The 14,458-nt window shown below is 41.6% G+C and overlaps 1 protein-coding gene across 2 annotated transcripts; it reads right to left on the bottom strand.

Annotated features, from left to right (window-relative positions):
- Positions 1–10,750: 10,750 nt before the first annotated feature.
- LOC310819424 (COUP transcription factor 2-like) lies at positions 10,751–13,804 on the bottom strand (the record flags this gene model as incomplete). 2 transcript variants are annotated; one of them, XM_083690710.1, is made up of 3 exons in its annotated part: positions 10,751–11,025; positions 12,409–12,936; positions 13,345–13,804. In XM_083690710.1, 3 exons carry the CDS (start codon positions 13,802–13,804, stop codon positions 10,751–10,753), a joined length of 1,263 nt encoding a protein of 420 aa, XP_083546836.1. The 2 variants fall into 2 exon arrangements, with proteins under 2 accessions (XP_083546836.1, XP_083546835.1); XM_083690709.1 differs by having other exon boundaries at positions 12,409–12,954.
- Between the last annotated feature and the right edge of the window lie 654 nt (positions 13,805–14,458).

The raw sequence follows: 14,458 nt of genomic DNA on the forward strand, positions 1-14,458 counted from the left end.
GAGCTTCTGCTTTTGATCTTTTCTCTGATTTCTCTTTTTCTTCTCTGTCATCCCTACCATCCTCTCCTTAGGAGTGACACCAGCTCCTTTCACGGGCTGCCCCCTTCTCCATCTGCCCAAAATAATGACCGCGCTGGGGCTTTATGAAACTGAGGTGGAGATGGGAGGTCAGTCGCAGGGAGAAGGAGAGGTCTGGAGGGGGACTCCCAGCCCCAGTGCGTCTATGGAGAGAGAGAGAGAGAGAGAGAGAGAGAGAGAGAGAGAGAGAAAGAGAGAGAGAGACAGAGACAGAGAGGAGAGGGGTCCCCTGCCCTGCTACCAAATCTGCTCCATAGCGCTGTAAGATTCTCTCGATTCATTCTCTTCTCACACCTCGTCATTTTCACGGCCTTGTCCGAATGGGAGCCTTACAGACGGTAAACGTAAGGCCCTGTCCCTCTCCCCAAACGGTGGACTGTAGAAGGCCAAAGCACAATAAGATCCTGGGTTGGTTGAGACAATGGAGCTCTGTGTGGCGTCTCAGTGAGACCCTGGATGAGATGAAGCTTTTCTCCTTATCCCATGGGATGGAAGGACACATCCATTGTTGACACCTAATGGATATCATCTTTAAGCCTGCTCCCACTATGCACAGTGTAATTGTATATGGATTTAGACAAAAGCACATTTGGCACAAAGCTTTGCTGATAAAGGACTAATAAGAGAATCGGCAGTTTATTTTCAAATTAAAAATGTATTCTCTCAATCTTGAAGGGTGTCAGTGTGTGTCTGGTGGATGGTTTCCTGATTGTATTCTGCAAATATAAAAGGCAATCATTGGATGATTCAATAACGGTTTAGAGTAAAAGAAAATTAACTCCTTATTAAAAGATGCAGCGCTATCAATTGTGAATCCTAAAGCATGCCCGACCGAGACTATTCAACATAAAGTATTATAGAAGCAGTCTCCTTCATGGGACTGGTTTTCCATATGGCCGTGCTATAGGTTGCCTTCATGGTCCATGGCTACCTCTGGGACTCCATGTTCACTTTGATCTGGCAGACTGAAGCACCAGGCCAGACACAGGCTGTGGAGAGAGAGAGAGAGAGAGAGAGAGAGAGAGAGAGAGAGAGAGAGAGAGCGAGAGAGAGAGAGAGAGAGAGAGAGAGGGAGAGAGAGAGAGACAAGAGACAGAGAGACAGAGAGACAGAGACAGAGAGAGACAGGCAGGAGGAGGCCCGGTAAAACAATCTCATCAAAAATGTTGGGGAACAGTGTTCTTACAGTGTCTTGTGTGTGGAAGAAGAAAGGGAATACAAAACGAAAGGGGTGGCAGGGGAGACCGGCGGTGGAGTTCTTTTTCTTTTTTTTCTTTTTTCTTTTTTTTCTTGGCGAACCGTTAAGGCCAGAGTGTGACGGATCTCGGAGAGAGAGAGAGAGAGAGAGTGTGGAGAGCGGAGGAGGAAAAGGGGGAGGCGGGGGAGAGGGGGGGAGAGAGGGCCAAGAGTGCAAGAGGAAAAGGCCACAGTGGTGGTCAGGTTGATAGAGATGTCAGCACTGCTTCAGTAATCTCATGACGCCCAGGCACAGTGAGAGGGAGGAGAGGGGGGAGGAGAGAGGGGGGAGAGAAGGGGGACAGGGGGGGGTAGAATGAGGGGGACAGGGTGGGGACAGGGTGGTAGCGTGTGGAGGGAGGGAGGGTGGGGGGGGGGGGGGGCGTCTCTGGCCTATAAGACCAGCAGCACAGTGACAGGAACAGGAGAGACCACCCCAACAACACCTCCAGGGGTAGGGGAGGCCATGCCAGGGGGAGGGAGCTGATCCTCAGTTACACATTATGGTTCATAGTTAACGCGCCACGTGAGATCCATAGCCCTTTGAGCCGTTTATTATAAAGATGTAAAGGGAACTGGGGAGCCATTAGATTCTGGGAGGCAGAGTTGCATTTACAGCACAGTTACATTATAGCAACGAGCCAGTTTAAAAGATATGTGGGCCTATAGCTCTTTGTGCACTATGTTGTGGTACATGTACCATAATTCACTCAATTTGATAATAACATAATCATAATATTAATACTAATATAATCCATATACTATATGCAGGTAAACAGAGAAAGTTGTATTTTAGGACAATAGGGCTTACAGTACAGATGCTTTTGTCCACGTTGTATAAATGTTTTATTGAATACAGTAAATTAATGCAATCATCATTCACCTCATCTGATATCACAGAAACAATACAATGTTTGTAAAGCAAAAAAAAGAACTGTATTGGCAATAAAGATAGATTATTGACGTGACGATATTTCATTTTGACAGTTTTTTTAATGAGCTCTTAAACAGTGAAATGTGATTCTTGAGGAGATGGATATCTTTAGTGAAATGTCCCTCCTACTGCAATAGTCTGGAGCCAAGATGTCGCCAGTGTTTCACTCTGCTGTAAAGTTGTGTTTTGTATTGTTTGCCCTTTTGTCTGGGACAATTACGTTCACCGTTACTTAACAAGCTTGTTATTCATATCAATTAGAGACAGACAGTAATTTGATCCGATGGCTCAGAGTGTGTTGAAAGGACCTGTGATGTGGTGGCGGCAGCATTCCGCTGCAGCAAATTGCCATTGCTGTTCAGTCCTCCATTTTCTTTGTTTCACCACAATGAGTTTTTTGGACGGGTGGAGGAAGCCCGTCAGCAGCGGTAGGGTTTAGATAATGACTTATTGATAGGGAACAATGATGCTACGTGCACTAGCATATTAGCCTGACGCCAGTGGGTTGCAATGTCAGGCTCGCTGCACCACTAATGCAATTAGGTACTGTACAATGATTACACTGGGAGGTTGCTTCTGTGTCATTTCATCTTAATTTCCCCAACTTTCAATGTCCTAATTTCAATAACTAGGGTCTAAGTCACTTCATGCAACATGTACGAGTATTACTGTACTTTATGTGCATCGGTGGGGAAAAACAAAAGTCAGATTGTGCCACATAATAATTCCAGTGTGTCAAAATCCTGCCCCGATTCTCAGGCGTGTCCGGGGATGACACTCATGTGCTCCAGGGCTGTCTGGAGAGCAGCGTCATTGTGTGCTTGTCATAGCTCCGACTCAACCGCAGATGAAGCTGTCAGAATACCAATGTCCTTATTCTGACAGCCGTTCCACCCCTCTTTTCTTCAGACGGCCACAAATAAATATGTTGGGTCTCAAAGACACTGAGCCAGACGTTGGACAGTGGGTCAGGGGGCCAAACGCAGAGCAAAAGCATTCCCTTCCCCCTGTAACCTGCTCTCATTGATGCTGGTCACCTCTCTGGGGCTCCCATTCAGGGGAGAGCTACCCTGGGCCTCAGCTCTCACACTGCCTGCCTGGATGCCTGGGGATCTGAGAGAGCTGTGGAATAACCGCTAGGTCTCTCTCTCTCTCTCTCTCTCTCTCTCTCTCTCTTTCTCTCTCTTTCTCTCTCTCCCTCTCTCTCTCTCTCTCTCTCTCTCTCTCTCTTTCTCTCTCTCTCTCCCTCTCTCTCTCTCTCTCTCTCTCTCTCTCTCTCTCTCTGTGTGTGTGTCAGTGTCGCTTCTGTTCTTGGGGTCCGTGGACACAGACCATCCAAGCATAGGAGAGTGATATGCACATCCTTAATGATAGAAACCTGTGCTGGGCGAATGAAAAGAGTCTCCACCAACCATGATCTGAAATGTATTGATGCAGTGTCAGAACCTCTGGCTTGTAGGTCAGCTCTCCTTCTGGCTTCTATAGGGACGACAAAAGCAGCCTCCCTTTTGATACCTTCTCATATTGCATTTAAGAAACTCCATTCCAAACCCATTAGGTTTCTTTCATAGTTTGACTGTCACTCTGTTTGCATTGCTGCGAAATCTACATCTATTATTTTCAGGGGAGATTGACACATACATGTTCATACATAAATAATCGTCATGAAGCCTAAACTTGAGTGTAGATCAAAAAAGGACCTTTTCATTTCAAACAAGCAAACTTGACCCTTTTTTTAATTAGGTTTTGTTATTGCTTGTTTGCAATGTCTTGGTATTCTCATCTTAACTCTGTTTCAAGTTGCTGCCTCTGACATCGTGACATCTCCCATTATGAACAACTTATTGTTAGCATCTCTTCCTTGACGTTACCATGACAGCATGCTAAATGAGGTCCATGCAATTGCGTTCTTGTTGACTGTATAATTAGCAAACAAAAAGCCTAAATTGTTAGTGGGTAGTTAGACTGTTAGCACACAGTGGATGATTATAAATATATATATATCTTATTATGATATTAACGAAACAAACTGTGTTATGTAAAGATTCTCATATGATCAACTTGAATAATTACAGGGATCCACTTTGCATCTGAACTTAAATTCTCTTGAATGTGAAGCTTGGAAACATTCAAATCATGTGATGGCATGTGTTTGCATCCCAGTATGAAGACCTCCTCTCCCCCCTTCTCTGCGTTGCCCCCTCCCTGGTGTTCTCTCTGTGCCTGAACAAAAAGTTAGAGAATTCCAACCAGAAAGATTTGCATCTTAATAGATTTTAGCAACAGCACCCCCCAGAGACCCGTGCCCTCTCCCTGCACAGCCTTTCAAATGAAAAACACCGCCGTACAAAAGTGAGGATTAAAAAACACAAATATTCAATTTACATGGGTCTGTAGTGTTATATCTTAGATTACAAATACCGTGGTCCAAAATTGTTGTTTGGAAGGCTGGTCATAAAAAAACAGATAACTGTTGTTTCGTATTACCGAGGATTAGAATGACTTTTGTCTGATTCTGTGCACAATGGCTTTAATCTTGGGCCTGATTGGCAGGCTGGCTGATGGGACGGGCCAATGAGGCGCTGTAACAGTGGGCCTACTGTAGTTTTGGCGCCGCCCAGCCCGTGCGTCCCCTGTGGTATGGAGTGGCCAGACTGGCAGCCGACGGAGTGACAGACGTCCCCCTGAGATTCCACCTGTCACTGGCGGGGCTGCACTAATCGACAGGCCTCGTTTAAGCTGAACTCTCCGTCACCTCACTGTCAAATCTTCATCTTCTCATTCGTCTGACAGATCCTCTCCCCTCCCCTCTCCTTCCTTCTCTCTCTCTCTCTCTCTCTCTCCCTCTCCCTCTCTCTCTCCCTCTCTCTGTCCCCTCCCTCCCTTCTCTTCCCCGACCTCGATTCCACAGACAACCAAGCTCCACCCCTCAATGGACACGTCAAAAAATCTACCCATGGCTCTCTCTCTCTCTTCAACGTCCGAATAGGATTTATTCATTTTTACCGCGGAAGATGAGAATTCTGTTTGTCTTTGTCACTTAAATCATGAAACACACCATAGCTGTTCAATCTCCATCTTTTTATAGTCTTCCCCCTCCTTAAAATTCAGCCTTGAAAGCGATGGGAGCTTCTCTACTGTATAGTAGTAATTGGCAGCAACGGGAGAGGGAAATTATGTCTCTTTTAGACTTTGGGAGGGATCATTCTCAAGAGGTCATGGCCATGACTCTCATGGCGGTTCCTCTGCATCTGTCTCTTAGCAACAACAGTGTAGTCTTGGTGCAGTCCTTGAGTTGATTGGTCTCTCCCTTCTTCCATTGTGCTGGAAATGTTTGCAAGGCTCCATTCAATATTCCAGTAGATTTAGTAGTAGGCCTATGGCTCGTCTTACATTGTCCTCTGCAGGCGTCATATCAAAAACGTTTTTTTGCCGTGTCAGGCTGAGGGCAGCTTGGTAATGTCAGAGGTCATCATGGGAGACAGCGAGTCCCTTGATCGACTCTGTCGACTTAGAGACATAGGGAGCGGGAACTTAACTACTTGGGAGTCTTATGATGTCACTGACACATACCAAAGGATTATAAGGGCAATTTAGGGACAGGGGCAGGATGAAAGAATGAAAAACACAGTTTTCCTCTTGTCTCTGGTATATTTGTTTTTGCCTTATTGCCATCTTTGTTATCTCCAAACAGAAATACATTCATTTTGATTCATCAGAGTTATGCACATTTGTGTTGTTTACAAATGTCTCAAGTGTATGTGTGTGTGTGTGTGTGTGTGTGTGTGTGTGTGTGTGTGTGTGTGTGTGTGTGTGTGTGTGTGTGTGTGTGTGTGTGTGCGTGCGTGCGTGCGCGCGCGCGCGCGCATGCGCATCTGGCAGTCCATCTGTATGCTTCGCCTCCCAGACTGTTTGTGGCTATATAACATCGGCTACACACAATTTTTCTCCTTGTAAATTGATAGTAATTTGCTTTACCACCTCCAATGCAATTCGATACATCACACACAGTTATTCATTTTTGAAACAATACGCCCTATGTTCGCTGAAACTCGATGTGTGGTCAGTGAAGCTATATGATTGGTCTAATGGTAGACAAATTCGATGTGGTTGAACCTCAATCGATTGACGGCTACTAAATGATATTAAATTTCGTATTCATATTAATTCATACTGGGTAGAATCCTCACTCGAGATCCTTGTTTGTCGACTCATCGCGCAAATTAACAGTTGACAATAAACGCAAATGTCGGTTACGTGCGCGCGGATCTCTAGTTAGGTATTTCATTTAGGCCTATAAGTCTACTTTATTATTGTTTTGACGAATTGAAACAATGTCACATTGTCATTGATTGTATACACAAGAGGGTAATCGTTGTAGTCTGCTTAAAAAAAAATAAGAAGAAATCTTTCCTGAATGCTTATATAAACGACTTGGCCCCGAGGGTATTTTAGAAGTAGATCACTTCATTTGTTTTCATGACAAAAATAGTCGTCTAAACAGATTTTGCATATAGTAGCCTTCTTTGAACAAACGAAAATACATAAAATAGGCCTAGTTCAATGGGACACCGAAAGAAGCAGACTAATCAGACAAACCTATTATTGAGTTTATGCAAATATTATTACTATCACTATCAATTGAATAAATTGATGATGATGAACAAAATAATAGTCTATATAATTTCCCAATGATTTCAACATGTTCACGCTTTTTAAAGATTAAGAATTAATGTGGTGTAAACTAAGTTGCATACAGTTCATATAACTTAAGATTTAACAGTGACTACTGACTAATTCAATACCGACTTTGGCTAAATATTTTCAGATTCAATCATTATCTTCCAGGCTACCCTGGCTTTTACTGTGCAGCCATATTACAATGTATAAAGGCAACATAATGCAACATGTTATCTAATACTTTTTTTCACAGGGGAAACCCCGTTTAAGATAGGCCTATAATTAATAACATATTCTTCAAACGTGTATTATGCCTAACATGAACGGTCCCATGTCACGCAAACATGTTGATAAAAATATTATAACCTTATAGGCTATTTTTCCATTACTTTTTAACTCCAGGCGCATGCATGTGCCACTATGCCATTGTGCTTGACGGATAATCCCAAAATGCAGGCAATAGACCTGTTCTTCTTCTAAACCAAAGAGGTCAATATGAATTTCAATTAAATATCAAAGGATGCTCTTCCTACATTCATCCATGGGCATTCCTCTATTCGGCCATTTCACACCAAAATAGCAAAGTTCATCAAGAAAAAAGAAAGGTCCAAAGGGACTTAGCAGTTGAAGGGTCGCGAGAGGAAAAGTGTTATCGAACGTCTTAACGTGTTAGGCCTGTTGGACACGTTTTCCCTTCATATTTATCCATTATTTTACTATAGTCTACAGCCTAAGTTAACTTTTTTTTGTCTTACGCATCCACAAATAATTTGTAACAATAACAGATTTTTTTATTTGAATGTGTGATCCTATGTGAGTAACAGCCCAACGGCTAAAACGTTACATTTTGAGAAGGTTTATTACAGGTCCTTTATAGGCCGAACGTATTTCATCATGTTCCTTTAATGCTTTTTTTTATGTCACTAATTTCATCAAGTGAACGTCTATCAAAGGTTTTGGATCAAATCTAAAAGAAAAGCCTTAGGCCTTGTTGGGTTTGTCAGCCATTATCAATGCAAAAACAGTCCACTCGTTATGTTTGCTCAGCGGTTCAACACAAAACTAAACTTAAAGTAATGTTTAATACCTATTTTTAAAACTGTGTAGAACTTACAATTCTAAGCACACTTATATTGACGGCTAAAGTTGGTAATAGCCACAACTTCAAAACATTGTATAACAATAGTCATTTTCAGATAATGTAGGGATAATGTGTGAGCTATAGCCTATAGACTTCACATATTTTAAAATAGTTGACTTTCTTTTCCCGCACAAGGTGCCATAAAGTTGCATTCCACCGAATGAAACCTAATGTCGCACTGTAAGCCTATAGGCCTAGCCGCGAGTATGTTTTTTGACCCAAAGCCGAGGTATTCCCCGTATAGCTTCAGGACCATATTTTGCGATATATTCACATCCCTGACATAAATCAAAATCCCGAATGTTATGGGGAAAATTAAGAAAAAAAAAAACATTTTCGTCTTTATCAAAAGTAAAAAAAATAATATATATTTTCACTAGGCCTAGAGCCTACAGGTTGCAAGATACAGCGTCCCAATAACGTGTGACATAAGATATGGGAATACATTTACAATTTAAAAATATCCTACCTTTGTTGTAGGGTTAGGGTTAGGGATAGATAATTAATAATAAAAAAAAAACAGCACCCCTTTAGAGATGAAATGTATCCCAATTTATCGTAGGCCTAAATTATGCTGAAATGTAGGCCTATTGGTATTTAAATTCATGTTGGCCAGCAAATAATACTGACTTTGAAATAATCTAAATAACGATTAAATAACCGCCATCATGACAGACCCGATGTCAACGACCCTTTCATGATCATATGAGCCGTACAGTAACGTACAGTCGCATATATAGCATGCACTCATTGGCCAACTGTAAGAAACAATAGCTGTCATAAAGTTTGACTTGTCCAAAGTAATACTTTTGATTTACTTTCATCATACCAGCATTATAGGCCTTGCTGAAAATAATTATACACAATATTAGGCTAAACATAGAACTACAATGATAACAAAAAAAAAACATTAATCAAAATGTATCGCTATTAGACTGGACGGTTATATTGCAGCCGTTGAGAGAGTAAACTACAATGACACAGCACCGAGGGAGCCCTCATTAGGTCGCTGTCCAGACACTAATAGTCGACTAGGAGCCAATTATAATTCCCGGTCTGAACTTACGCTCTGTCGACTAGAATCTACCTGGCCTGGAAATAATTTTAATAGCAGCTATTTATTTCCGTATTAAGCCTCTTTAGTACAATGTAAACGTTGAAAGAACAATTACAGTTGCATTCAGAAACGCAGGCTACATGACATTTGAGAATAGGGCTACGTAGCGACACTACGCTATGTCCTATCAAGCAAATTCCACCATCACCCGCCCGCCTACACTACATCTGTGCCAGTGGTCAGATACATGCTGTGAAACTACATCAATATACAATTGAAAATTAAACTGATTTATTTAATTTTTCAGTCATAAAAAAACATAGGCCTTAATACATGTAGCAAAAGCAATAAATCCTTTACGACCCATTAACGGCATGATTGCTGCATTTGTAGCAATCATGTAGCTTATATTGAAAGGGCACTGCCTTGTACAGTAGGAGGTCTTTGAAATATCAAGGATGTAATGTGAAATGGCATTAACTCTAAAGCCTACTGACACAAGTATGGACTATGTCGATGGGAACCAATTACTTTGATTAAAACGTTTACTAGGAAGGACAAATAATGTTCTACGGAAGCACAATGGGCCTGCACGATTGCCGTTGCTACTGTATCAGATATTTCAAAATGCAGTCTTACTCGCTGCTCTTGAATAATGCTCTCTCTCTCTCTCTCTCTCTCTCTCTCCCTCTCTCTCTCTCTCCCTCTCTCTCTCTCTCTCTCTCTCTCTCACACACACACACACACACACACACACACACACACACACACACACACACACACACACACGGAGATCGAATTTAAGTGGTAAAAGAATACCTTTTATTTATAAATCATGAGTTATAATTTAATACGGTACCAATACTTATTCACAGTACATCAGAGTGGTTGTTCAAAATAAGCATACACAAATCAAAATGGTTATTAACAACATACACACACACGCACGCACGCACGCACACACACACACACACACACACACACACACACACACACACACACACAGGCAAGTAAGTCAGCTGCAATAGTTTAAGGTTAGCAATACCCTGCAGTGATATATTACTCATGTATCAAGTCAGTTCCCGACACATACAATCTCAGTTGACATGACATAGAACTCCTTAAGTTGAGGAGAGATTTGAAAATATATGTTTCTCATATTGAGTTCATTTGTTAATCAGCAATGACGAGGTAAAAATACAGACAATCACCACACAAAAATGACCAACTAATTAATCCGTCCTTATATTTACACCGATATTTATCTAAGTTAAACTTCAAATAAATCATCATATGTAGGCTGTTGGTAACAATATTGTGCTGTATTTCATTGAAATATTCTGAAGTAACTGTAAATAATGTCGGTGCCATGTTTGGAACGTATAAGAAAAAGAAATATGGATTCGTGCAATTTTCTTCAATGCAGAATAAAATGAAAAAGATGAAAAACCTCTAATAAAAACTTTTTTTTTTTTTTTTATCAAATATCATTGACAAGCACAATAAATATACACACAGGGTCCAATAAATACTGTATTTAGTTTTCCAAATCACAAATTGTGAGAAGGAAGCAACTCTCATTTTTCAGAAGGCCTTCCCTTAGATAGTACCAGTATTACTGCCACTACTGAAGTGACATATAAGGCCAGTTAAAACTGCTTCCTGAGAGCAACATATCCCTGATGAGAGTTTCAATTGGGGTTTTGCCGACCAGACGGACGAAGAATAATTGTTCTATAACCGAAGAGGAGACGGTGCGAAGAGAGGGCAAGCGAAGCAATAGCTTCCCAAATCTCGTTGGTTGGTTGGGGTACTGGCTCCTGACGTACTCCTCCAAAGCACACTGAGACTTCTCTTGCAAACCGTCCACATGAGCCACATCCGAAAGACCGCATGCATCTACAGACAGAGGGGAGGAAACAATAATGGTCAATACAGGTGCATACGGCAGGCGCACAGCTCTGACAAGACAATATGCTACATCAATGTGTCTCACAAAATGAAATACACGTTCTAATCTTCATTGAGGAGCAATTCATGAATGCATAAATATATATGGAACATTGTTGTAAATACTAATCAGCCTACATTAAAAAAGCATACAAATACACTTCTTACTTATAAAGCTTAGACCTATAGGCTAATGTTTATATGGCATTTATACCATTTACAAATGTTTATGCTGCAATAATAGAATACTATTAGAATAACAGAATACTATTTAAATAATAGAATACTATTTAAAAATAGTTTATCGCTGGACAAATTAAAAATCATGCCGTTTTGTCCATCTGTCAAGGATTCAAGATGGCGGCTAATACAATAGAATGATAGGGATGCAAAAAGCTCACATCTCAAATATGTCTACTCTCATAACTAGGCCTACATGTTCAAACCGTAGATTCTCTACTCTTCAGATGCATCATAAAGCACATCTAAAATCGTAATTGTGAGTGCAGTTGTGCTGCTGCCCTCCATTTTGCTCATTCCATGTATGATGATACAATGCAGGGGTGAGGATGGGGTCATGTCCCAGTTTTCAAACACGTGCAGAGAACGCTCATGGTCCCGCTCTGAGAAATGTAGTTTTTTTTGGTCACATGCCTTTTTTGGATTCCATCTTAAACTATCTTGATAACCTAGTCTGCGGATTATAGCCTAGCATAGCTGCATTCATACTTTCCACCAATAAGGGAAAGGCCTACATAGTAGGCTTAGGCCTACTCATTTAAATAAATGATGACATTCAACAAATTATGTAAGAGGCCAAATAAAACGAGAGCACTGTAGTCTTTATTATTTATTATCTAAATCATTTATAGCATAATTTAGGCCTAAATGTTATTTAGTATTTTGGTACTTTATTTAACTGAGAGACCTAGGCCAACAACAATTTATTCCTATGAAAGGGGTTATCAATAAAACTATTTTCCCTAACCTCATTAATCATCAGGAGAGTTAATTTGGAAATACATTTAACAGTAGTAAGACTTGTACTTGACCTAGCCTATATTAGTAATCTCAATAACATGACAATTTATTTCAAATCATGTCATAAAACCTTGGAATATTCGATGATAAATTGAACAGATTGCCTCAATTGCAGATAACATTTTTAAGCAGGAAGCACATCAAATATAATTCACATTTGGCATAGGATTTGAATGGTACATTTGCATGTACAGCTGCATCAACTGCAGCTGCAGGTTAATTCTTTGTTTTCTATCATTTGAGGTAGGCTACACGGTGTAGCTGTCTGTATTTTTGATCGTGGCTCTTTACCTGAAGTGAAAAGAACAATGGCTTTTATACAGCTGTATTCCGCTGAATCTACATGCAGGACTTTCAGCTTCTCCACTTGCTCTTGGAAAATCCGAATGTGATCCATGAAAGCCACGACTCTGTCCGCAGACATGGGGGAGGCGTGGAGTCCTGCTGCCGCTAGCAATGGAGCGACATGGACCGGCATCGAGCACTGCGCTGCGTTCAGCACAAACAACTCACTCCAGGTTAGCCTAAGGAGGGCCACTTGATCTGTGATTTGGAGGTCTGGGAAGAAGGGAATGTTCCTGGCCCATTCCACAGCACTAAACAGCATCCTGGCTGCCAGTTCGCAAATGTTTTCGATGCCCATGATGTTGTTGGACTGCATACACTGAGTGCCGTATCTGGACGTTGGGTAGGGCTCAGCTCGCAAGAGAAGAGAGATGTACCCAGATAGGTAGGAATGGCATTGGAGAGGGTCTCCGTTTGTCAAAGCGAACTGGCCATGGTATGACTGCGTGGGTAGCATCCGCCCTCTTTGTACTGCTGCAATAAAATTACACCGTAAATATGAATGTTTGAAATATATAATGGTATTCATATTGGTCTCTCAAAAGCTGACCATATAGCATCGGCCTACAAGCAAACCCAGACCTATTCTGCTGCAAGACAATAGGCTCATATAAACCCTCCACGAATTAGACAAGGATTATGAACATTTAAAGCTCAATAATTTGAGATATTTTACATTGCACTACAATATGTTTGGATAAACTAAACATTTGAATAAAAACACTGCATCGACATTCAGCTTTCGCACATTTCATACTGGAAGGACATAGCAGGCTAACAGCGTACACAGACAGTACACTGAGTAGGCTAGACTATGTGAGAACATTTGGTCGTGATATAGCTACAGTGTGGTGCGTGAGACGAGGTTAAAAGACAGGTTACCTTCCCGCCTCATTCCTACTTTGAGGCATTTCTTCAACCGACAATACTGACATTGGTTGCGGTGGTGCTGATCAATAGGACAGGTTCTGCTTGCTCGACAAGTGTAGCTAAGGTTCCGTCTGACGCTCCGTTTGAAAAAGCTTTTACATCCCTCACATGTGTACTGTCCGTAGTGCTTCCCACTTGATTTGTCCGCACACACAACGCACTCTATCTGCTGAGGTTTGTTGTCCATGGCATTATTCGACGTCTGGCTCGTAATAGATTGCGTCGAGTTGCTTGAGGGTGCGCCTTGGGTGGTTGTCTGGGGTGTTGGAGGCACATCCAGCGAGGTGGTCGGGTTCAGGTGGCCCGTTAGATCGGAAGAGATGGACAGAGGTCCGACTTGTGAGACTGGAGAAGAGATGCCTTGAGTGTCGGCGACATCTTCTTCGGCGCCTCGCCACCCTACCATTGCCATATCTAAAGGCCAATGTTTCCAAAACTTTAAGCGCCTCGCTTTCCGATTTTACCCCAGAGCACTGCTGGAGGTTGTTGAAAGGTAAAGGCACAAATATAGAAGTACAATATTATTGCAACATTGTTGTAAATCTTGGCCTAAAATCTATGTGTGATAAGTGGCTGATAATACGTAATTTTACAAAGAGAGTGAAAAGCTGACTGAATAGACGCGCACAAGACAAGTAGCCTTATATTAAAAAGTAGCCTAAAATGTCAATGTAGCTTGTTCCAGATGAGAAGCAGTCTTTGAACGATGCACCATCCAAAACTCCAGGAGAAAAAAAAAACAAAGAAATTGAGATTTCGGAGCCCAACCAAAATCCAGTGCGGTCACGGAAAAGCAACTCAATTCCCAAAAATGTTACTCTCTCTCCTATCCCCACTATCAAATCCTGTTTCAAAACCGTGAATCAAATTCTGCGCTCCCTCGAATCGAGACAGTGACATCGGCTACCCGCAAACTAGGTTAATGAAAACCAGACGCTTCGTGCTATCCCAATGACTTATAAGTTATCTTAAAAAGACAACAGCGAGTGAAAGCGATTTTTGATGATGGCTGGATGGCTCCTCTAGGACGGGACTAGTGTGCTTGAACGTGACGGGTGTGACTTAG

The sequence above is a fragment of the Argentina silus genome, assembly GCF_951799395.1.
Source record: "Argentina silus genome assembly, chromosome: 19".
Classification (NCBI taxonomy): Eukaryota; Metazoa; Chordata; class Actinopteri; order Argentiniformes; family Argentinidae; genus Argentina; species Argentina silus.